Source organism: Nycticebus coucang, chromosome 10 (assembly GCF_027406575.1).
Source record: "Nycticebus coucang isolate mNycCou1 chromosome 10, mNycCou1.pri, whole genome shotgun sequence".
NCBI classification, from domain to species: domain Eukaryota; kingdom Metazoa; phylum Chordata; class Mammalia; order Primates; family Lorisidae; genus Nycticebus; species Nycticebus coucang.
Genome location: NC_069789.1, coordinates 101,368,017 through 101,394,624, shown reverse-complemented (window position 1 = coordinate 101,394,624; position 26,608 = coordinate 101,368,017). Strand labels below are relative to the sequence as shown.

Sequence of the window (26,608 nt, the reverse complement as noted above, 5' to 3'; positions counted from 1 at the left end):
TTGTCCCAGTTCTGGCTACAACGTATTAACTCAGTGTTAATCCAGTTTCTTTTATAGTCTAGTTTTAAGTGACTAATTAATGTAATTATAAAATAAATACTCAACTGAATTTATGTAGCAAGTAAGAATTGCTTCTAGGCAATCCTGCAATGGAAGAAAATAATTTCAGATATGCTCCTAGGATTGTCACCCCCTCTCTGTTATTTTCTGTTAGTTGACCTTAGGTGAGGGACGTCTGTAAGTAGACAAAGGGAATATAAGATGTATCTATCAAAAATTATACCTGGAAATCTCTGGATAAGACTTTATAGTTAACAGGTGTTCACACAGTCAGTGATCCAAAGGTATAATAACTGTGTGATTTTAACCATGCTAACATTCAGCAAGGCCGTGGGCAGACGGAGGTGAATAGAACACCTGCCAACTAACACTTCTGGTGTTTTCAGCGCTGTGTGTCTCTGCTCAGGCTCTTCCCTTTCCTTTACCGCCCTCTCAGACATCAATTGACCCAATGCCACAGAAAGTTAATTAAATATCATTTCTCTTTGAATGCTTTTCTAACCTTCTAAATAGATTTGACCAGTTCCTTTTTTTTTTTAATAACACCCTTGACCCCAAAGAGCAATCTTGTACATGTTCTTATAGCAAGGTTTTGTAATTCTTGTTATTTTGTCTGCCTTCCCAACTGGGCCATGAATAACGTGAAACAGGGTCCCTGCATTACTCATTACTGCAACCTCAGAGATAGATAATTGTTTCACATAGCACTTGAAAAACATTCATAGATTGAATAAATGATACTGTAGTCAGTTCTCTAATGAAAGAAGGAGCTAAACAAAAAAAGTGCCAAAAGAATGGAGGTATTTGCAATGTATAAGAGAAGAATGATAACAGAGCATGGATAGAGGGACATATTAGGGAACAATCATGATGATGATGATGATAACAAAAACAATGGTAATAGTGAAAATAGTCCCCACATCAGCCAGCAATATGAGTATTATGAATAGATTGTGGAAGGTAGCATGAAAAAAAATGACTCACTGCTCCTGACTCATCATATTGGAAGGATCTGTGACCACAGAGACCTACCCACTTTTATATTATTGCACTTTCATTGTAGAAGTTAATTCTACAAGTGGATTGAAAGATATGCAAAGTGTGTAAAACAACTAACATTAGAAGGGTATCCACTCCTCCGTGAGGTGTTGGAAGGAGGGACAGGAACGGTATTAACACGCTTAGGGAATGTCAGAGGAGATATGGGAGAAGGCAGGGAAATTCTCAGTAAAATAAGATCAGATTTGCCCTCTGACGTCCATCCACCACTGACTATCCTTCATCTTCCCAGTTGAGAACCACCCACCATCCAGGTTCTCCAACTGAGTGAAAAAATTATAGTGCCCAAAAATGATATAGGCAAAAAAAAGACAAAGTCAAAGGACGCTGCTCTAAGAGAGTCTAAAGAAATTGTAGAAGTAGCAGTCTATAAAGGAGGGGAGTTCATATTTCTGCTTGGATTTGAGGGAGGAAATACTTACAACAGGGTGAATTCTTTAAGAATATAATGACAAAAAGGCACATGCATGCTTATATTCAAAATTTAGTGAATAATTTCAAAAAACTTTTATAAAAAACCTCTCTGACATCCTATGGGCCTCACACTGAGACTTTTAGGAGACTATGAGGTGCTGGTCACTGGGGAGACACCACTACCCACTATGATATCAGCCAAGGGCAACAGCTTCCCCCAAGAGAATCCTGCAGGGGACACTCACTTCCACTTGTGAGCTCCTCACACAGGGGTCTGTAGAACAGAGAGAAAAGTGTAGATAATCTAGAAAATGCTCAACCCTACTTCTGCAGTTTGGAATAAAGAAATAGAACTGGAAAGTGAGGGATAGGAACTGACTTGGGGGAGGAATAACAAAGGATGTTATGAGTGTATGAAAACAAATGTGAGAAGTGTCTCTCAGCTGTCTCAGAGTAGAAAAAAACTCTGATGGGAAGATCCACAAAATAAAATATTCCCCAAACTTTCCCCACCAGGGATGTAAACCAGCATGGCATGGTTATGCTTATTTTAATACAAATAAGTAACTGAAGAAGTGTGATGTTCGCACTGTTTATTGAGGAAATGGAAGTAAATGGCACTTACCTTGGTCCCTGGCATTAGGACAACCAAAACTTAACACAACAACCTCATTGCCATTGCAGCTACTGCATAGAAATCAAAAATTAAAATTTCCATAAGTTGAAAAAAGAGTCCTTATTAAAAAAAAAAAAGCGCATCTAGATAAAAATGTAGTCACAGAGAAAAATCACTAGTACATCTTCTCCCTGGTTAGCCTCCAGGGAACAGCAGAGATTTTTGCCTTGATTGCAAGAAAGAAGGAATACACAGAGAAATGAATACTATTTAAGGAGTTAATTTGGCCTAGTAATAAAAGAAGAAGCCCTTTTTTGCAAAGCTATTCATTTTTCTCTCAGCAAGTATTAAGGAAATCCTTTCTAAAATGACTATTGCAGGGCCCATGATGTAGCTCCTGAGAATAAAAGCTTTCTCTTTCGTGCAAGAAGAGAGAAGTGAAAACTGCTGCTCCTGTTCCTCATGCCCCTGCCACCTAAGTTCCCACTGCCTCATCTTCATATCTCCTCCCAGACTTGCTCAAGAATTTGACTGTTAGAGAGTTCAGATAAAATGGGCCCCGCAAAAGATTCAAAACCAAAATCTTTAAGCACAGAAACAAGTATGTCTTAATCCAACTTAGAATGATTCTGGTATCTGGTCACAGAATTCACTACAGCAGAAACCCTGCTTCCTGCCATCCTCAGAACGAAAAAGGGAAAGCGTTTCTAATACCTGACAGATTCTCAACAAACATCGTATTTGGTGAACATGCATATTTTGCCATGTTCATGAATAGACACATAGTACACTGGGTTAAAGGTCTTCTAACAAAACGATTCAATCTGTTAAGAAACATTTCTGCCCACAACTCTGCTCAGGGCATCCCTGACCTCCTTATTCCTCAGACTGTAAACAACAGGGTTCAGCAGGGGAGTGATGATGGTGTAGGTCACAGAGAGAAGGAGATCTTTTTCCATTGAACTTTCTGACTTTGGCTTGAGGTAGGCAATGGAGGCACAGCCATAGTGGACAGTGACCACAGTGAGGTGGGAAGCGCAGGTGGCAAAGGTCTTCTTCCGGCCCTCCGCTGAGGCAATTTTAAAGATGGAGGAGATAATGAGGACATAGGAGATGATTATCAGGCCTATGGGCACAAGAATCACAAACGAACTTACACCATAATTGATTATCTCATTGATGGTGGTGTCAATGCAAGAAAGTTTCATGACTGGGTAAATGTCACAGAAGAAGTGGTCCACCACTGTGCCGCAGAAGGGCAAATTGAACATGGCTGTCACATGGAGAACTGCCATAGCCAGACCAGTGCCAAAGGACCCACATACCAACTGGGCACACATTCCTTTGCTCATGATGACCGTGTATCTCAGGGGGTTACAGATGGCCACATAGCGGTCATAGCCCATCGCTGTGAGCAGGAAGCAATTATTAGTGGCCAAGGTGACAAAAAAGAACATTTGAGTTGCACAGCCTGCCAAAGAGATGGACTGATTATGAAAAAGGAGATTGGAAAGCATCTGTGGGACAATAACCAGGGTGTACACTGTCTCTGAACTAGCCAACATACTCAGGAAGAAATACATGGGTGTATGGAGGTGATGGTCAATGCGGATGATGGTCACAATGATGACATTACCAGCCAGAGTTAAAAGGTAAACAGTTAAAAAAACCACAAAGAGGGTTATCTGATGTTTTCCAAAGCTAGAGAATCCCAAGAAGATGAATTCTTTCACTTCTGTGAAGTTCTTTTTCTGCATTCTGTTATCAGTGTCTGAAAGCAACAATGAAAGTGATTAAGGGGGAAATTCCCATCAGCAATTGGACTTTAAAGCAAAGGACAGTGATAGTTGAAGTGAGGAAGGGAGCGCTATTCCTTTCTTTTTAACCAGCATGCTTGTGGGTAGGGTCCCTGCACATGAAGAGGCAAAACCTACCTGTGCTCCTCTGAGCCACATAGACATGAATATCATCACTGCAGAGCAAGCTGTTTCCTGTGCACAAAGACTTCTAGCACACCTCATGAACATTATCAAGATGCTAAGGAAGGGGAACAGGGTACCCAGGGGAAAGTCATGCTCTGTGATTCTACCAGCATCGACTTCCACCACTTAGGCTCTTGTAACAGGGAAGAATGCCAGTGAGTGTCAAGAAAACAAAAAAATGAGTGTCTTTGGAAAAAATGATATAACAGTAAGTATTCAAGGAAGGCAAACTTTGAGGCATGGTCACTGAGGACCTTTTAGGCAATGTTTTGGCTGAATTCTGAATGTAGAAACTTGGATTCAGAGAAGTAATACAGTATAAACATGTCATCTTATCCCAAAAGCAGAACAACTACAAAACATTTCATTCCACTGAAAATGATCATTGATGTCCCATCAAAAGATATTATTTGCTAATTCCAGTAGTCCTTTTGAGCGAAGTTGGGAAACAAGAGTTATGATGGAGAAAATACGTGCAGTTTCCACTGTAGTAGTAAATGATGAAGACAACTGGAGGTGTGGTGAGCGACGTGAGCTCCAGAACTGAGAGAAGAGGAGGAAAGTATCTTCTAGCTGTTTGGAACCCCAGTGGTTTATCTGCTTTATAAAATCTGGTCAACAAACAGTTTGATATAATTTAGGGAGGCAGAGACATTAGCCCCTTTTGTCAAAAACCAAGTATGTATAACTGGTATGAAGAACATAACATCTGATGCCACGGTTCTCTAAAGTGACCATCTCATTGTTCTCTCTTCCTTTTCAGAATTGCTGTAATAGACTTTCTCTCCGACACCCCTTAATTCCCCACAAGGAGGCTTAGCCATGTCCTTACCCACGAAATTGTTTGTCAAATGTCACTAAAGTAGTCTCCATTGCTAATGCTATCAGACTTTGCTTTTTCCTTTTCTTTTTCTCATCCTTCTCTGCTGTGTTTGACACTTCTAACCCCTGCCTCATGGAAATAGTCTCCAACCTTGGTTTCCATGACACCACACTGTTTTTCTCTCTTCCCATCACTTATTTAGTCACCTCCCATGAATCTGATTATTCTACCTACACTATAATTACATGTGCTATACCCTGGTCAAGCCTTGGCCTTTGTTTTTTTCTCTCCATACTCTCCCTCTCAATTTGTTCTGTTATTATTTCTGTTGATTGCTCTCAAGTCTCTATTTCCATCACCAGTCTTTTTCCCACTTCTCCAACCTACCTCCCTCTTTGCTTTTATATTTGTGTGTTTTGCAATCATAATACATTTTATGTTTATGAAAGCAAACTAAACATCAACCCTTCTAATATCTAGAAAAAGCTAAACTTTTCTGTCTTCCTCAAAGACCTTACCATTATTCCAGCCAATCAGGGTCAGCATTTTGGATCCACATCTACTTTGACATTATATTCAGTGAGCCTTTTCCTTTAAGTATAGCTCCCATCTGTCTGATTTCTGGATTCACAATGACCCATTTAAGATTAAGGTACCAAATTTTCTAGCCAAGGTAATAAATCATTCCCATTCTAAAATGTATATGGGTATGCAGGAGACCAAGAATGCTAAGACAATTTGGAAAAAATATACAAAGTTAAAAGACTTATACTATTTTATTTGAAGACTGTGGTAATAAAGATAACATGGGGGACAAAATGGATAGTCCAAAACTAGATCCACATATATACATATGTGTGTGCATATATATCTATATATGTATATTCAAATTATTTTTAGTAGCATTATGGTATCTCATGATAATATTTTCAAAAAGTATTGCAAGAAATATTCATATATCTATATATGTATATTCAAATTATTTTTAGTAGTATTACGGTATCTCATGATAATATTTTCAAAAAGTGTTGCAAGAAAAAGCAAGCTTCATACCTTACCTCATGCTGTACATAAAAAATAAGTCAAAATTAATTATAGACATAGATAAAAGTAAGGGATAAATTCATACCCTTGAAAGGAGCAAAGAGTTCTTAGATATGGAGCAAAAACCCTAAACGATAAAAGAACAAAACCACAAATTGAACTTTATCAAAATCCAAATTTCTATTCTACAAAGGCATTAAAATTAAAAGACAAGCTATAGTCTAACAGAAAATATTCACAGTACATATATCTAAAATTATAACCAGAATATGTAAATAATTCTTATAATTTGATGGTAAGACACATTTTTAATTAGCAAAATATTTGAACAGATATTTCACTAAGGTAGAACAATGGCAAATAAGTACTGTACCCCATAAATGTACACAGTTAAGATTTAATTTTAAAAAAGTCTAGTGCAAAAAAAAAAAAAGAAAGAAAGAAAGAAAAGGATACTCAATGTCATTAGCCATCAAGAAATGTACAATAAAAACCACAATGAGACATCACTAAAACTAGCACTCTTAAATGTTGGTGGTGGGACTATAAAATGATAAAAGCAATTTGAAGAACAATTCATAAGGTTTTTTTCTGAGAGTTAAATATGTACTTTCTCTAGGACTCAGCAATTTTTTTCTAAGTGTTTACACAAGAAAAATGAAAACATGTGTCCACCTAAAGACACATATACGTGAAAGTCCTTAGCAGCCTTCTTCCTAAAAGCTAAAAATTGCATATGATTCCAGTGTCCAAATTATAATGTATACATGTAATGAAATACTGCTCAGCCAGTAAAAGGCACAAATTATCAATACAGATAGTAACATGGTTAGCTCTTTAAAAATATTGAGCCAAATCAAAGAAGTCAGACACAAAAAGTTAATACAGAATGATTCCATTTATATGAAACTCTAGAAAATACAAATCTAATCTACGCTGGCAGAAACCAGATTAGTGGTTCCCAGAATTGCTAGGGAATTGACTGGAAAAGAACACAAAGGAACTTATTGGGGTAAAGGAAATTTTCTTGATTGTGGCAGTGGTGATACAGATGTACAAATTTGTCAAAACTTGTCAAATTCGTACAGATGTATGAATTTGTCAAAACCAAAATAGATGCTTAAAATTGGTGAACTTTGTTATATTATTTATATTGTATTGCACTGCATTGTATTAGATTAAATCATGTCATATCGTATTGTAACAATGTTGTACGATATTGTATTGTACCATATTGTAGTATATTATACTTATCAAAGTTGATTTTTTAAAAAGATTCACATGTGACCATGAAGAAGATTTTATCCCTACTAATCTATCACTGCTGGACTTACGATTGTTTAGGTGGATTTATTATGTACATATTATGTAAGACACATTAGAATTGGCTGGGACTTAGGAAATCTGAAATCTGATTTGGAATCTGTCAATGTCAAAACATGTGGTCTGGGGCAACTCTCCATGGTCTCAACTAGAAAATGGGATCCTTAAACCAGATTGTCTTTGAGTTCCAATATTTACCTTATCATATTATATCATATCACATCATATCATATCATATTGTAAACGTATAATTATATTATACTTGTCTGATCTGGTAAATAAACCTCTGCTGTGCTAGGAAGGCCCTGCCTTATCAGACCACTCTTAGACAGCAAACCTGCCGTCTTCACTATCTCTTCTGTTGCAGCAAGGCCAGCCTCCCCGTAGTCTAGGAACATTCCAACATGCATTGTCAAATCCGTATCTAGGTTCACAGTTTTCTTCCTGCCTGGATGTCTACTACTTCCTGCTGCCTACCCAGATTTGAAGTCCTGGGAGCCTGGAAGCATATCCTCCCCAATGCATTCTTGACATATAGCTCCCAAATGAAATTACATTCTCATTCCTGGCTTAAATGGAGAATTTTTAATCTGTCATATTAGAATACTTCTATTTTTAATTTTCTAAATTGTTTCTTAGTAATATTGAAGCCTAGCAGGAACAAGTTTCTGGGTTGACAATAGGGAACAGATCTTTATTAGCTGAATTTTCCAACTGCTTGCCTCTGCTAGTTGGGAAACATGTTCACCGTCCAGACTGAGAAACTGGAGTAATGTATGGCATTAGTAAAGTATCCCTATTCAGGTGTCTCATTTTCTTGTTATTGTGTAAATTTAAAGATCATTAGCTCTCAAATCAAGTTGCTTGAATCCATTCTTATCTCTACCCCTTAGCTAACTGTGAAGGCTTGAGTAATTCATTTATCTTTGCCAGCCTCCATTCCCATCTATGAATTGCCAGCCCTCATTCTCATTTGTAAATTGGGTAACAATTTACCCAAGGTAACAACAAAGCCAATAGTACTTACCTCAGAGGAACATTATGAGAATTAAGTGCGATAATCCACTGAAAGCACTCAGCACACATAAATGTTCAATAATTATCTCTTAAAATTAGCCATGATGTGGTATATAATTGGAAGAAGCCACCCAAGAATTTTGAAAAGTAAACAAAGGACAAAAATGCGTGAGACATTGAAGGATGAGAGAGAGAGAATTAATTTTTAGATCATTCCTTTGGAAAATAAGACCACTAAAACCAACTAATTAAATGAAGAGTTAGTTCAGTAAATGTTTTAGTCATGAAGGTTAAGAAAAAAAAAATTGGAAAGAGGCTACTGAAGAATTTATAGATACTTATCAAAATCATATATCTGTTCTTTAAATCTGAATGAACCTGTAAGGAAAAAGGAAAGAATTTAAAATCTGCAACTTATCTTCTGAAAAATAATGTTACATGTAAATGACTCCTGCAGAAAACAAACAAACAAACAAACAACAAAGCCTATAGCTTCTTTTTCAGATACCTTGATAACCAAGTAAATCCTAAGATCAGGGATGGACAGAGTGGCCTCTTTCAAAATCTGTGATTATTATAAATATCTGAAAAATACAGAGGAAGAAAAACACCTGATTTAAGATGAATGTGGGTAAGAAAATGCCAGCCTGTGCTTTTAGGACTTGAGCCCAGCTGGCGTGTCTGTGATTTCTCCCATCCAGAATTTCAGATCTTGGCCCAGGGTGGGTGACAGCACAAGTGGGGCAGGGCTTGAGCCTACCTAAGCTAAGAAGGACATGTAGGTATTCCTGATAGCTCTCCAATGTGGCCTGATAGCGTCTATAAAAATGAACAAACACCAGAAAACATGTTGTCTCTTCCAGGACATATAATCTTACCATCACTTACCTCTCCAGGCAGGGCTCCATAGCGTGAGGAGAAAGCCCTGTAAACTCAGAGATCAAGAAGAGAACCTCAGAGGAAAAGCTGTGTTGTCTGCCGCTGCTCTCCTGGGTCTCTTTTCCTCAAAACGTCTTCAGTATCTCAAGGGAATTTGTACAGTCTGACTTCAGAAAGGTGCCAAGGGATCCTATTTAAATAAGAATTTTTAATTCTCCAAGTGATTAGTACTTTGAAATTCCTGGAGCCATTCTCTCTTCTCTCAGATGGTTTCTCTTTCCCTTATCCATAACTTTACTGAAAGAGATAGCATATGTGCGGTGCAAGAATTGTTGTCTTTAGGTGGTGGCTTAGTCTCTGTAGCATTTCCAAGGTAGAGAGTGCTAAGTGAGTAAATACAATTCAATATTTCCCAAGGATACTCACTGGTTAATAAATTCCATTTCAGCAGGATAGATTTTCCTAGAAAATCATAGCCTGGGTATTAATAATCAAACTCTTTCTGGGTGTGTCAAGTTGCTGGCATCTTGCCTTCCCTATCATTGCAACAATGCCAACTTCCCTTGACTGATGGAAGTTCCTTTACTGTGTATAATCTTCAAGACTGCAGGAAGTGATGTTTTAATTTTTTCATTTGACCTATGTTTATTGTCATCTTTCCTACACGGAAGTTATGGAGTGGTATGAAGATTTGAATGTGCTGTAAATTACCACCTATACTACAAGACCATTCATTCCATCAGCCTATGATTGGGCACTTTTAATTTAGTGCATGTACACACCAGGATCAAAATCAAGTAGTCATGTCAACTACAGCACCTGTTTCCACCCACTGCAGTTAAATGTCTTTAACTTCCCAAAGCATTTCAGATGAGATCAGAATAAGAAATTCTTGTGTTGCCCCCATATCATGGTCTAACTTATGTTTCTAAACAAGCAACCTCTTAATTCGTTCTTTCAAGTTCATAGTCACCTTGATATCTTGCATAACCCTTAAGACTTTAGAAGTTATCTGAAGCACATTCACAAGCTCTTGAATTAATCTTTAGTCATCTCTATGATCTCTGCTCTTCCAGCCTAGGTTTCTTTTAGCTCTTCTGACAGAGGCAAAGCCATCACTCGTTGCTATACCCTCAATGCTTTTTTACATTTTTATGTTAACAAAATTTCAAACTTATGGAAAAGTTTCAAACATACTACAAGAAATTCCTGCATATCCTTTTCCTAGATTCATTAATTATTCACATTTTGCTCCCATTTTCCTCTTCACTCTAAATCTAAATTATAGATAGTAAGTTGGATACATCATGTCACTTTACTCTTAAATACTTCAGCGGTTCTCTCCTAAGAAGGAGGAAATTTTCTTACTATGACATAATCAAATTATAAAAGCATTGAGTCAAGAACCATTGTCTCACCTTAACACTTATGGGCAGAAGATAGAAATTAAGACCTGGAGTTCAGTTTCCCACATCACAATTCCAATGCTTCCCTTATGGAATGGAATGAACTCGGCTCCTCTGATTCCTGCTAACCTATTGTTGCTTTCCTATAAAAACCCTGAGAAAAGAGAAGACTATTCCAGAAAAGAAAGAGTGGGAAGGAGTTAAAGCCCCCTTCACCTTACCTTTCCTTATCTATTCTTACCTGATGGAGAACGTTGTTTCTAAAGAGGATAGTCTCTCAAGGTTTGATTCTGAACAGGATTATTTTATTATAAAGAATATGTGATTGGGCAGCACCTGTGGCTCAAAGGAGCAGGGCGCCAGCCCCATATGCCTGAGGTGGCGGGTTCAAACCCAGCCCTGGCCAAAAAAAAAAAGAATATGTGATTGAAACCCTGGAAAAAAACACTTAATGGGACCTGAGAATTAAATGGTGATCAGAGTGACTGATCACCCGATATGAGTGTCCATTTAGAAACTCTGCAAATGCTCATCCTCTATTTTTTTCCATGGCCCAAATAATTTCTCTTACTTTCCCCTTGATCATGATTCATCTATCATCCCAGGAAAGATTGAGTGCCATTTTTTTTCTCTCCAAATTCTTCCTTTTTTATCTTTCTCAAACTCACAGAAAACCCGAAGGTATAGCAACTTTTTAAAAATCATTATTGAGTACTAGTTGCTGACACAGAGGTCATCACCAACAAATATTTTAGTATTTCCTACAAACAAAGACATTATATAAAATCATAAAGCAATCATTAAAATCAGAAAATTAACATTAATTTATTACTACCATCTAATTCTCAGGTCCCATTCAGTGTTTTTTCCAGGTTTTCAATCACATATCCTTTATAACAAAAGAATACAGTTAACAATCAAACTTTGAACGTATTGGGATCTCTCATTAATCTTCAGTTTGGAAAAGCTTCTATTTCCTTGTCTTTCATTACCTGGACACTTTCGAAGATCAAAGGTCAGTTATTTTGTTGAATCTCCCTAAATTTTAGTTGCTCTGGTGTTTTAGATTCACATTTTGAGCTATTGGTAGGACGGAAGGGATGCTGAGTTTTTTCATTATATCCTATCAAGAGGCACATGAGTCTTAATTATCCCGTTTCTAATGATGTTTGCTTGATTACTTGATTAAGGTGGTATAAATCAGGATTCTCTACTTTAGAGTCACCCTTTTTATCTTTTAACTTAATAAATATTTTGCAAGGAGGTAGGTCAAAATTATGTATATATCATGTTCATCACTAAACTTTTTTTTTGAGGGGAAGGAAAGAGAAATTTATAAATTTGCCAACAAATGAGGAGACTGGCAGACTTTATGAACTTTTTATTATTGATTCATCTGTGTCATGTCAGATTCATGATTTGCTACTTTATTCAATGAATTATAACTAACTTCATTACTTAAACTTATGGTAAAATTAGTCTAAATTTGGTCTGTGATATCTCCTGTAAGCTGGCTTTGGTGTCCTTTTGACAAGTTTCCATAATCTCTAATCATCAGGGAAATGTAAATAAAAACTATAATAAGTTATCACCTCACACTTTAGAATTAAAAAAGAAAAAAGAAAAGGCCAGGTACAGTGGCTCACACCTGTAATCTTAACACTTTGGGAGGCCCAGGTAAAAGACTCCCTTGCACCCAGGAGTTTGAAGCTGCAGTGGGCTATGATGATGCCACTGCTCTCTAGTCCAGGTGACAGAGCAACACTCTGGCTGGAAGAAAAGAAAGGAAGGAAAGAAGGAAGGAAGGAAGGTTTAATAGAACCAGAAGAAACACCATGAGTCCCATTCTTTGCTTAATGAATGTCTAGGCCCTGGGCAGGTAGAGAAAGACTCAAGAGTCCTATTTGCTCAATATTGTTTAGACCCAGTAGAGGTACAGAAACACTAACAAGTTCTATTCTTTACTTAATGAGTGTTTTACCCCAACCTCCCAGAGGTAGAGAAATACTAACAGGGAGAAAGAGATTATGGGTGGCAGCTACTCAAGCAGGCTAGCCCGTCTGAGAGGGCCCGGAGGAAAGATGAAGAAGAGGAGATGAAGTGCCGGCAAACAAAGAAAAAGGAAAGTGAACAGGAGGACAAGAGTAATCAAAATCAGCTGTAGAGCAGTTTAAGACACTTGAGGAAGTGGGTTAAATGGAATAAGAAATGTCTGTGGATAATAAATTTTGGTTTGAAATCCACGCAGGAGATGGAGGTCACTGAATACAGCCCATCCAAAAAGTCAAGAAGGCGCAATCTGCAAACTGCATGGCATATACTAGATGTTCACAAAAACAACATTTAGTGAATGCACGGATGAATGAGTAGACAGTACCACCACACGTGGACACCAAACTTCACTTTAAGTGGCTAGGGGCAGAAGAAAATGAAACTTGTCAATTAGATGCAGACATCCCTGACAGTGAATGAGTACTTGGGAGATAAGTCACAGTGAGAAAGGGGCAAAGAACAGAGGCAGGTGAGAGATGGTCAGAACAATTCTTTGGAAACCGCAGATGGCATTCACCAGTTTTCTGACTCTCCATAGCAAAGTGCTGGCATAGCGAACTAAGTGAATGGGGGGAGGGGAGCAGGTTTTCAGTGTGTATAGCAAAGGCAGAATCCCAGAATATCCTACAAACCAAAGACTAGTCCAAAGAACTGTGAAAGGAAGAAAAGGCCTTAGACCCACAGTCCATGAGAGGCCTGAGCTCAGAGGAACCCTCCACACGGCTCAGCAGAGCAAAGCATCAGACAGACGGGCCCCTACACAGCCAACTGGGGCCCTCCTAATCCCATCCACACAGCCTATGGCTCTGTACCACTCTCTTCCCAGCAGCAGATTCTGGGTCCCAGGAGTTGGAGCTCTTAGCTGGTGTCTAATAAGTAACTCCCATTGATTTTCCAGCCCAGGCCCTCACTACCCCTCCCCATCAGCAGCTCTGGTTGCCAGCACCAGGGGCAGGCCTGGAAAATCACTCACATATCATTGGTGCTTCCCACCCCCATCTTCTCCCCAGGTGCATATAAACCCTGAAGAGCTGAGGTCTCACAGCATGACTCTCGGAAGCTGGGACAGCCACTGTGCTGCCTGCTGCCCCACCCCAGCCACTCAGCTGTAGCAGCCCCAGGCCAGGAACATGAACAAGCTGCTGCTCTGGGCCTCCATCCTCACCAGCCTCCTGGAAGCCTTTGCTGAGACAGGTAGGGCGGTCAGGGGCATATGAGTACATGCAGTAGGATGGGGGGACTGGGAAGAAAACATGGGAAAGAAAATCAAGAAGTTGCTGAATACGAGATTGAGATTGTGATTTTTTTCCAGTTCATGTTTTAAGTGAAGATTATCTTATTATTCTTTTTCTCCCACAGACATGAGTGGAAAGGTGTTTATTTTTCCTAAAGAATCTAATTATGCTCACGTGAGCTTGATCACGCAGTTGGAGAAGCCTCTGCAGAACTTCACCGTATGCCTTCGTGCTTACACTGACCTATCCCGCGGCTACAGCCTCTTCTCCTACAGCATCCAGACCAAGAGCAATGAGATGGTCATTTATAAGCCTAGAATTGGAGAGTATCATTTTATCATTGGGGGAGACAATGTTTTCTTCAGAGTCTCTGAGCTGTTCCCTGCTCCAGTGCACATCTGTGCCAGCTGGGAGTCCTCTTCAGGCATTGCTGAGCTCTGGGTCAATGGGAAGCCTTTGGTGAGGAAGGGGTTGAAGCAGGGTTACTCTCTGGGAGCTCACCCCAAGATTGTCCTGGGACAGGAGCAGGATTCCTATGGAGGCAGGTTCGATAAGAGCCAGTCCTTTGTGGGAGAGATCGGGGATCTGTACATGTGGGACTCTGTGCTTTCCCCAGAAGACATCCGGTTTGTGTATACAGGTTCCTACATTAAACCCAGTATCCTGGACTGGCAAGCATTGAACTATAAAACGCAGGGTTATGTGGTCACCAAGCCCCACAGGTGGAGTTAAAGTTCTCCTTCCACAGGACAGACTTACTGGGAAAGAAACCACCAATAAGACCAGCTCTGAAGACAATTATTCTTCGTGTCTTACTGGCTAAAGTTCAGTTCTCTTTGAATTTCCTATCTATTAAACTGCTTAATTCACAAAGTACAGTATCTCCTAGCATTTTGTTCAGTATTTTTCATGACGTGAAACAGCATCACTCCTTTGGAGATCATCTTTTTGAGTACTGCTCTTATCCAGGAAATGGAGAACCAGCTTATAATAAAAACAGAACTTGGGCTACACTTTTTAAAAAGTAGAAGGTTCAATACTTGATTAGTAGGAGAAGCTTTTAGACTTTCCATTTAATGGCATTTATTCATATTTTACTCACAACTATTTATTTGTGTAGAATTTAATCGAAGGCTGCCAAAATGAATTTCCAAGTCACAGTTCACAGAAATAGGAAGTTAGAACAGTTTTGGAGTCTTCCCTCTCATGAAGAGCCCCTGCTCCTTCTCCCTGCATGCTGCATCTCCAGATCTGTCCTGACAAAATGCAAACATGGAAACCAGGGAGCAGAACTATCTGGGACCACATGGTCCAAGGAAAATTTTCTTCACAGTCAGTAGCCCCAGGAATACCGAATAATAATTGATGATCATACAAGTGTCCCAAAGTCACCAAAAGATCACCACGTTCCGAACAGTACTCATACCACCTTTGCTTAAAACCCCTGTAAGATTTTCAGGCACTTACACAATAGAAAACAAACATCTTGATGTGGGATCCAGGGCCCTGTAGGACTTGATTACCAGTCTGAAGTCCTAACATATAAAATGTCCAGAATACTGACTGGCAAGTAACAAATGATACTTATTACTATAAATAACAACATCAGTATAGAAATAATAGTAATATATTTATTTGCTATAATTTATACTATTCTATTATTTTTATTGTTACTGTTTTTATGGAAGGCTCATGGCATACTATTTTGTATTTAGTTGATGCATGATGAGAATGGGTTTCAAAAAAAGGACTTTCTTAACTCCTTTTCCAAACAGAAAATGTCAAAAGACGTTTGACTTAGAAGGAAGTCCTGGCTAGTTTACCTGGGCACAGTGAGTTTGGCCTTGGTTTACAGAGAATGGAGTCACAGAAGCTCATAAACATAGAATTCAGGATGAATCCAGGGTTAACCAATAAAAGCAGCTGAGACCAACCAAGGAAATAAAAGATGCAGCATCAGGTACAGAGTGATGTAATGAAGATAGAAGATCCCAGAAACAAATGATTGTGTTAGCCAGAATCATTTTAGCCCACAAAGATTCCTTAAATGCTGACGAAGAGCTACTGCATGTGTGTCTTCCGGTCCCATCAGCCTCCCCACCAAGCAGTAAGAGAACAGTGGACCAAGATCAGCAGAGGTGTTGTTAACACAAGAAATGTTTATTTAGCTTCCCTTTTCCATCTCCTTACTTAACCACATACTTTCTGTTTATGATGCCTTTTTCCATAATTTTGTATTTTGAATATCAAAGTGAAAATTAACATGATCCTGCCTCTTCTATTTGATGAATATCGTGATAATCCTTTTTTTTTTTGCAAACATTAAATTAATTCATTTTAGTTTTTCATTTAAAATATCTCTCCTGTGAAGCCCTCCACTCCTGGGATGAAGTTGTGTGATATATTGTTCCAGGGTAAGTCCATTATAGTAAGACAAAATATTTGGCTGGCAGACCAAAAATTTTCTCTAAGAAAATAGGAGTAGATAATACTGGTGCTCACCAGTATCTTCTTCTTAGCATGTGGAAGACCATACTTCTAAGATGTTTTGCAGTAAATCAGGGTCCTAATACAAATGCATTGTCTGTGAGAGGTGTCTTGTGTTACCTCTTTGCTAAAGTTTCCTCTTCCTCACATGGAGAAAGTTCACATAACCCTAAGAGATGGTGTATGTATAACAACCCATCTTGCAGTGGCAAGAAGGAGAACTTGTTTAGGGCAGGCAAGAATGAGGGACTGGAAAATGGCCCCTGGTGAGATGGAACAACAGGTAGGCCACAGTCTCACAACTTGTGCAATCAGCATGCCACAGTCCCTGGGAGGGGAAATGAAACCTTGGGCCATAAACTTTTTGACACCATAGAAATGGGGGAGAGGTCAACTGAAATCAAATAGAGCCACGGAGACAGGTGAGAGATCAACTGTAAACTATGCATTTCTGCATGTCAGGAGCAAGTATGATGATTGGAACAATGTAGACTCCTTACTTTGGTTGGTACAATGTAGAATCCTTACTTTTCATATAGAAAGAACCTATCAGGAAAAGGGAAAGTATAGGAAAAATATATAGACTCCTAGACAAAGAGCCAAAAGAAGCAACCCACTCGGGACCCCTCCACTGTGCTGGAGGCTTCCTCTTTCTTTTATCTATAATAAAATGTTTCACTTTCACTTACTCAGGGTCCATGAATTCATTCTTCAATTCCCAAGACCAAGGCCATGACAGGAAAACACCCGTTTCATCTTTGTGCTATATTATGGTGAACCACTGAGAGTCCATAACTCTGCCTAATCTAAGATACCTACTGAGTGCTGGATTAGGGAAGAGAAAAGATAGAAATTGCAAGAAAATGTGTTCCTTCTGTCCCTGGGGAAAAAAGGTAGACTGAAGAGAAAAGAGGAAATCTGTTAGCTGTGTGTGTCCTGATCCCTCCTTCCTGGTTGTCTACATCAATCTAAGAATCATTTCATCAGTGTAAATGTGGTGGTTCAACTTAGTGGTTTGGAAGGGCTTAGAAATTTATCCTAACTTATTATCTCTATTTCCAAATGATGAAGATGAAACCAAGAAGTTTCCATAGACTCTTAGAAAAGTTTAGAAAGTAGGTGGGCTGAAAGTCAATAAGTCCTCTATGGGACCCACTTGGGAGAAAGAACCAGGGCACCTAGGAAAACTGAGGACTTTCATTAGCATTCCATTTTCTATCCCATCCCTATCCTTAGGGAGTGTAGGGAAGAGAATGGAAACAGGAGATGCTGATCAATTATTCCAAAAGACTATACCATCTGAAGGTATGACCTAAATTATCAGTTCAGATTAAGTTTCAAACATCCCCCTCATTACCTATGAGTAGTGGCTCAAGAAGACCAAAGATTCATGTTGTGAGTAAAACACTCAGCCCCACAGATATTCCTTTTAGGAACTTGTGGAAAGATGTGTTGCCAATGATGTTTTTATAATGGTAAAGGATAAAGGCTATTTATTTTACAGAGCTCTCTGCTGTGAAACATGGAGACATTCTCGGGACTATATCATACATGTAGAACTCTAAATGTCACATAATCATCTTAGTCACTCATTTATTTATGTAACCAGCTAAGACACATGTACTTCACATCTACTATGAGGTGCTATGCTGGGCCTCAAGAGAGGCAAAGCTGAGCAAAACAGATGGCATCCCGACCCGAAGCATTTTGTCACTGGAACATATTGCTCCAAGTCAACAATTAACCAGTGTTCTAAACAATGTCTTCTGAATTTTGACTTTCCTCCCAACCTCTCCATCAAGAGAAATGATAAATCTTCTTTTTTGAAAATGTTAATTTCCAGTGGGAATATCTATAAGTTACAAAGTTGGAGTTTTTCTCAGGAAAACTAGAGGTATTAATTGAAATGGAACTCTGGCAACCTTCCCTGGGTACTTTTGGTAACTATCAGAGGGATTGGTGGAGGTAGGAAAGGAAGGAAAAATCTCTGCCATTCAAAACTCACTGGAAAAAAAAAATGGCAAAGTCTGGATATAGAGGCCCAGAGACATAACTGAAGAAGCATCGAGAGTCAGAGATCAGGACAATATGGCCATTGCTGACCCTTCTGATTGTCATAGGGCTAACAAAGACCCAGGGAATAAGGGATATATTCATTGTCCTAGGATACATGTGGTAACAGTCTACACTGTAACACAATATCTCTATCTCACAATATACTTAGGGAAACTCAGAATAAATCCTTCATCTTAGAATAAACAGACAATAAAATGTAGCTTCAGCTTGAATTGGAAAGAGTAAGACTTGGCCTAGAAGTGCTAATTGCTAATTCCTTTTGAAGTATGAGACTAAATGTTTCAGATTACCAGAAAGGATGTCTCAATGATGACATGGAAAGATAAATCAAACCTGAATCATGTTAATCATTGACTTGAGAAAGGTGATAGCTCTTTGGATTATAAATTGGCTTCATCTGAGCTTCAGAATTTTCTGTTACCCTCCATGGCTATGCTATTCTTGTAGTCAGAATGGTCAAAATGGTCAAATTTCATTTGATTCAACCTGGTAGATGCCCAGAAAAAACACTTTGTTGATGAGGTACTACTTTGTTAGCATCTGGAAAAATACAGCTGTAGAAGTCAGGGTTTGCTGATACATTGCAGCTGGTGTATCACATAAGGCCTATGGATTTCGAAACCTCCACTCAGATATCTTTCCACGAGCTAAGGGACCCCCAGTGGAAAGAGGATGTGCTGCAGTAATGTCTTCCTTCAGTGTGGCACTTTGGCTACCATCAATCTGTCCCATAAATGTGAATACAAAGAAGAAAGAATTGAGGAAAAAGAAGAGGGTTGGGAGAAGGGGGAAAGAATGAGAGAAGATGGGAGAGAAAAGAAGAAGTAAGTAGGTGGAGAAAATATGTTATATCTACGTGGAACGCTTTCAGCTGCCAATACTTGGACTCCTTCTGGATTAATAATGGCTTAAGCTAACAAAGATTTTTTTTTCTAACTCAATTCAATTCAAGTTGTAGGGAGGAAAGATGAGAGGGAGTCAGAAGGAAGAAGGGAGAGGAATGGTGTGGAATTGGCTCCCACTTTATAGGTACAATGTAAGGATATATGGCACACTTCCTGGGTACAGGACACAACTACAAGAGGGACTCTACCTAACAAAGGCAAACTTTGTAACCTAGTTGTTTGTACCCTCATATTAACATGAAATTAAAAAAAAAGAATTATAGTACAGTAAAAAGTATTCCAAGTGATAAAAACATATATATTTTTTTTTTCGGTCTCTGATACCAGGAAAATCAAAGTAGGTGATCTAGGGTGGTACATTTGTAATGTTCCCTTAAGCATACTGTTTCTAACCTTAGAGGTCACGATGGTTTCAGCAGCTCCAGCCATCATGTTCATGCTCAAAGGAAGAAGGGGAAAGAGATGGCATGAGAATATCCATCCTCCCTCCAAAAAAGAAATATCTTTGTTTTAGAAAAGTAAGTCTTCTAGAAGCCCTCCACCTCATGCTGTTCTATGCAGAAATCTGCTACCTCTCACTGGCCAGAGCTATGTGATTTGCACACCTATATGAAAGATTCTGGGGTCATGGATATTAAGCAGCTAGGAAGGTTGCAACAAGCTTCCTTAAGTTTTTTTGAAGCATTATCCTAGTATCATGGGTTAATGAGTTTCAAGCTTGGGGGAAAGGACCCCGTTTCCAGCATCTGCCCACTAGCTATATTAGTATTGAGAGGCCTTTGCCTCAGCAATATCGACAGCTTCCTGAACCCTGGATCACTATCACAGTGGGGTGTTTATAAATGCTATAGCCCAGGTGTGGCCTCCTCATCCCACACCTTCCTGATGTAGAAGCACCCCTGGCAGGTTAGTTCAACAATCTTATTCTGGGAATTGTTTCTAGAGACACAGCCTAGAGCCTGCTCCTGCTGTCCTCCATGATTTTGTAAACACTTAATTGGATCTTTAAAATATCTTCCTGTTTACAATAACCAGCATGCTTTCTGCTTCCTATAACAGGGAAACCTACTGTTTTGCCACAGGTAGTGAGGTGGAAAGCAGGCTCTGTGGGGCCTCAGCCTCAGCCCAGGCCTGTCAAGGAGAAACTAACAAGAACTAATTTCCTTAGCTGCCCTGAGCTTCTGTGAGAGAACACACATTTACTTTCCAGGCACAACTTTAATCACAAAGATCTGAATCTTTTTAAGTGTCTGTGGTTCTGACGTTATTTTTTTGCTGAACAAATCATGCTTGTTTTGCATCTTCAGGTTTTAGTCTCCCAGCCTCTTTATTTATCTCTTCTTTCTATTGTATATAATGACCTCAGGATGAATGCTCTACTGCATGACTACATCACAGCATATTCAGCCTCCAGAATTTAGAATCACTTTTTGAACCAGAGGAATATACAAAGATCATTGCTGTACAGTTGTGACTGGTCCTTGATGCAAGAACTTGACCTGAGCCTTAAAAACCACCAGAAAACAAGCTCCCTGAGGTCAGGGATATGTGTACTCACTGTGATCAAAACCTAAAACAGTGTCTAAGATTTTATGGGTGCTTAATAAATAATTGGTGGATGAAAGAATGTCGATTGACTCCTGGCTGGGAAGAATTGACATTGTTAAACCATTTATACTTCCCAAAGCAATCTGCAGATTCAATGTAATCCCCATTAAAATGCCAACATCATACTTTGAAGACTTAAAAAAATAGTTTTTTTGTTTTGTCTGGAACCAGAAAAAAAACCTATAGAGCCAAGGAAATTCTTAGTAATAAAAACAAATCACCCTACCAGACTTTAGGCTATATTACAAGTCCACAGTCAATAAAACAGCATGGTATTGGCACAAAAATAAAGACATAGACATTTGGAACTGAATAGAAAACCATGAGATGAAACCAATCTCTTAAAGCCATCTGATCTTTGATAAACCCAAAAAAAGCATACAGTGGGGAAAAGAATCCCTATTCAATAAATGGTGCTGAGAGAAATGGATAACCACTTGCAAAAGACTGAAACTTGACTCATACCTTTCACCACTTACAAAAATTGATTCAAGATGGATAAGAGACTTAAATCTAAGACATAAAATAATAAAAATCCTAGAAGAAAGAGTAGGAAAAACTCTCAAAGATGTCAGCCTAAGGAAAGATTTTGTGAAGAAGACTTCCATGGAAATTCCAACAACAAATATTAACGAATGAGACTTAATTAAACTGAATAGCTTCTGAATGGCTAAGAATACAATAATCAAAGGAAATAGACAACTTTCAGAATGAGAAAAGATATTTGCATGTTACAAATCTGACAAAGGCTTGGTAGATAGGGTTTATAGGGAATTCAAATTAATCAATAAAATAAGAGCAAACAATCCCATCTATCGCTGGGCAAAGACATGAACAGAACCTTTTCTGAAGAAGGCAGATGAATTGCTAAAAAAAATGTGAAAAACTGTTCAACATAGCTTTCATGACATTTTCTTAGTTATTGTATGTAGACATTTGTATTCTGCATTTAGTAGGTTTCGTTTGATAAGAATATTTCAGATTGTATATGAAACCAGACATTGTACCCCTTGATTGCACAAATGTACACAGCTATGATTTAACAATAATAAATAAATAAATAAATGAAAAAATGCTCATCATCCCTAATCACCAGTGAAATGCAAATCAAAACCACCCTAAGATAGCACTGAGCCCTGGTAAGATTAGTGCACATCACAAAATCCCAAAGTTACAAATGCTGGCACAGATGTGGACAAAGTGGAACACTTTTATGCTGTTGGTAGGACTGCAAACTAATATAGCCTCTTTGGAAAGAAGCATGGAGAATTCTCAAAGAACTTAAATTACACCTCCCATTTGACCAGAAATCTCACTATTAGGCATCTACCCAGAAGAAAAAAGATCATTTTATCATAAGGACATATGCACTAGATTATTTATCGCAGCTCAATTTTCAATCACCAAGATGTGGAAACAACCTAAATGCCCATCAGCTCAGGAATTGAGCATGATACTATGGTATATGCATACCATGGAATATTATTCAGCCATAAAAAAGATGATGACTTCACAGCTTTGTATTAAGCTGGATGAAATTGAAACACATTCTTCTCAGTGAATTATCACTAGAATAGAAAAGCAAATATCCAATGTACTCAATACTATTATGAAGCCAGTAGATGATCCAATTCATGCCCACATAGGAGAAAAACTCATTTCAATTCAAGTTGGGGGAAGTGGATGAGGGGAGGGAGAAAGGGCTTGGGATGCTCCCACCAAATGAGCATAATGTAGAGGTGTATGTCACACCTTTTGGGTGCAGCATGTAACTACAAGAGGGACTTTACCTAACAAATTCAAATATTATGACTTGGGGAAGATCTGCACTGGGACCCGCGATCGGCACCCTCCCAGACCTCTGGAAGAGCTGTGCTGCCACCGGCAATAGACACCCTCCTGGACCTCTGGAAGAGCAGCACTGGGACTCTGATCAGCACTATCCCACCTCTGGAAGAGCTGCACCGGGACTTGCGATTGGCACCCTCCTGGACCTCTGGAAGAGCTGCTCTGTGACCCGTGATCGACACCGTCCTGGACCCTGGTAAGAGCTGTGACAGGTCCTACAATCGGCACCCTAGCTGACCTCCAGAAGAGCTGCCCCAGCCCGTACCCTGGTAAGAGCTGTGCCGGGACCCGCTACCCCACCTACTGGGTCTCCCCACACCCTGACCAGGAACTCCAAAAGCTGCGCAAACCCAGGTCCTCCCTCCCTTAACTTCCCTGCCTCCACACCCGCCAGCTCGTCTGGCCAGGGACTCTGGTAGCCATGTGCCCCCCCGGAGCCCTCCTTGCCTCTGCGCTGAGCCCTTCTCCTGGCCAGAGACTGCTGGAGCCTCTGGCCCTCCGTGCCAAAGTCACTGGGAGCCAGGCACTCCCAGAACTGTGTACAGCAACCCCCGCCCTGTTGCTGGATCCGGGTGTGTCACACTCCGGACCTGCTCCCACAACCAGAACTCCCTGGCTGGGGCAGCCCCAGAGGAGCTACACAGGGTCACTCCCTACAAAGATCCAGCAACAATAGAGGGATCCTGCTGGGGTCTAATCTTAGAGAGACACCTCCCCAACTCTGAGGACGGCCAGAGGCAACAGTGAAAAACAATCATGAGGCAAAATCAATGGAAAAATTCTGGGAATATGAATAATCAGAGTAGATCAACTCCTCCAAGGATAAATGCGGCAGACACAGCACAAGATCCCATGCACAAACAAATAGCTGAGAAGTCAGAAATCGAATTCAGTATCTGGATACCAAATAAGATCAAATTAGAATTCCAAGCAGTAACCCAAAAGATGTCTCAAGAATTCAATGAATTCAAAGACCAAATGACCAAGATTTTGACACATTGAGACAAAAAGTTGCAGCCCTCAAAGATCTGAGAAACACAGTAGAATCCCTCAGTAATAGAATGGAGCAAGCAGAAGAAAGGATTTATGACACTGAAGACAAAGCTTTCAAACGCTCCCAAACTCTCAGAGAAAAAGAGAAATGGAGGGCAAAAACAGATCACTCTCTCAGAGAGCTCTGGGATAATTCGGAGAAAACAAATATTCATCTTATAGGGATCCCCAGAAGCGATGAAGTGGGTTCACAAAGCACAGTGTCTATTCTCCATGAGATTATGAAAGAGAACTTTCCAGACATGCCAAGAGATTCTGAAATTCAGATAGCAGACAGTTTCAGAACTCCAGCACAACTTAACCCAAATAAGAAATCCTCCAGATACATCATAATCAATTTGAACCACTTTGAGATATCACCTAACCCCAGTAAGAGTAGCCCACATAACAAAATCCCAAAACCAGAGATGTTGGCGTGGATGCAGAGAAAAGGGCATACTTCTACATTGCTGGTGGGAATGCACACTAATATGTTCCTTTTGGAAGGATGTTTGGAGAATACTTAGAAATCTAAAAATAGACCTGCCATTTGATCCTATAATTCCTTTACTAGGTATATACCAGAAGACCAAAAATCACAATATAACAAAGACATCTGTACCAGAATGTTTTTTTGCAGCCTAATTCATAATTGCTAAGTCATGGAAGAAGCCCAAGTGCCCATCGACCCACGAATGGACTAGCAAATTGTGGTACATGTATACCATGGAATATTACGCAGCTTTAAAGAAAGATGGAGACTTTACCTCTTTCATGTTTACATGGATGGAGCTGGAACATATTCTTCTTAGCAAAGTATCTCAAGGATGGAAGAAAAAGTATCCAATGTACTCAGCCCTACTGAGTACATGAAGCCTAATTTATAGCTTTCATATGAAGGCTATAACCCAACTATAGCTCAAGAATATGGGGAAAGGGCTAAGGGAGGGGAAGGGAGGGGGGAGGTTATGGTGGAGGGAGGGTAATGGGTGGGGCCACACCTATGGTGCATCTTAGAATGGGTACAGGTGAAACCTACTAAATGCAGAATACAAATGTCTACATACAATAACTAAGAAAATGCCATGAAGGCTACGTTGAACAGTTTGATGAGAATATTTCAGATTGTATATGAAACCAGCACACTGTACCCCTTGATTGCACAAATGTACACAGCTATGATTTAACAATAAAAATAAATAAAAAACCCAAATATTATGACTTGGTTGTTTGTACCCTCACATTAACCTGAAATTTATAAAGAATAATAAAGTTTATTGAGGCCTCAGAATCCACCTCCCCACCCAGTGTCCAACATCATTTAGTCACTAAGGCAAAGTCATTGGAAATAATGCTCCCTGCACACCCTTCTCCCTGCATGCTGCCCTTATTTATCCCCTACTTGGTGTATGTGGTGCTCTCTGGATTCCCCCTGGAATCTGGAATGTGGACAAAGTGGAACACTTTTATGCTGTTGGTGGGACTGCAGCATATCCTCTGGATAAAAGTACAAGAGTGCTAAAGAAAGCAAACTCTGAGGCTTACCTCAGAACTCCTAGGGTCTCATTCCCTGGCTCTGGGTTCACTACTTACCAGGGTCAGTCTCTAATCCTGGTGAAGAAGCCTAAACTCCCAGTGCCAAAACAGCATTGCTTTGCTCTTTTATCCCAAACAGGCAGATGAAGAGATGAATTACCCTAGGCAAGTTCCCAGATTGCCATCTATAACAGGTACATTTCAGCACTATGGAAGTAACTGTTAGAGTACTTAAGACACAATAATTAATAAATTAGATTTGGAGAAATATTTTAGAAATCAACAGAAGGATATAGTGGGTAATTTTGTGTGTGTGTGTGTGTGCGTGCGTGTGTGTGAAATGAGTGGGAGGATAAGTTGGCCAAGGAATGTGCCTATGCCAAAATAGACATTCTTTAATTAGCTACATTGTATAGTAGTTTAAAACATAGACATTTATTACATGACAGTTAGAAATGCAGGACTCTGACTGGTGGTTCCAATCCAGGATGCCTCATGACCTTGAAATAAGATGTCAGCCAGGCACAGCCATCTGCAGGCCTGACTGGCCCTAGTGGACTCACTCCCATGATGGGTCACTCACACAGCTATTGCTAAAAGCCTAAGTTTCATCCCATATATCAATGGGCAAGAGACATGAATAGAACCTTCTCTAAAGATGACAGACGAATGGCTAACAAACACATGAAAAAAATGTTCATCATCTCTATATATTAGAGAAATGCAAATCAAAACAACCCTGAGATATCATCTAACCCCAGTGAGAATGGCCCACATCACAAAATCTCAAAACTGCAGATGCTGGCGGGGATGTGGAGAGAAGGGAACACTTTTACACTGCTGGTGGGACTGCAAACTAGTACAACCTTTCTGGAAGGAAGTATGGAGAAACCTCAAAGCACTCAAGCTAGACCTCCCATTCGATCCTACAATCCTATTACTGGGCATCTACCCAGAAGGAAAAAAATCCTTTTATTATAAGGACACTTGTACTAGACTGTTTATTGCAGCTCAATTTACAATCGCCAAAATGTGGAAACAGCCTAAATGCCCACCAACCCAGGAATAGATTAACAAGCTGTGGTATATGTATACCATGGAATACTATTCAGCCATTAAAAAAAATGGAGACTTTACATCCTTCATATTAACCTGGATGGAAGTGGAAGACATTATTCTTAGTAAAGCATCACAAGAATGGAGAAG

At 39.5% G+C, this 26,608-nt stretch overlaps 3 protein-coding genes across 3 annotated transcripts in view; 2 read left to right on the top strand and 1 right to left on the bottom strand.

Moving 5' to 3' along the window:
• LOC128597394 (putative olfactory receptor 10J6) overlaps nt 1-26,608 on the top strand; it is a 116,417-nt gene that overhangs the window by 62,813 nt on the left and 26,996 nt on the right. The window lies entirely within an intron of this gene.
• Nucleotides 2,911-3,942, bottom strand: LOC128597398 (olfactory receptor 10J5). The gene has a single exon (XM_053607751.1). It carries the CDS (start codon nt 3,904-3,906, stop codon nt 2,977-2,979), a length of 930 nt encoding a protein of 309 aa, XP_053463726.1. The 5' UTR covers nt 3,907-3,942; the 3' UTR covers nt 2,911-2,976.
• Nucleotides 13,714-14,786, top strand: LOC128597401 (serum amyloid P-component-like). Its single transcript, XM_053607755.1, has 2 exons — nt 13,714-13,869; nt 14,035-14,786. The coding sequence occupies exons 1-2, from the start codon at nt 13,806-13,808 to the stop codon at nt 14,640-14,642; spliced, it is 672 nt and encodes a 223-aa protein (XP_053463730.1). The 5' UTR covers nt 13,714-13,805; the 3' UTR covers nt 14,643-14,786.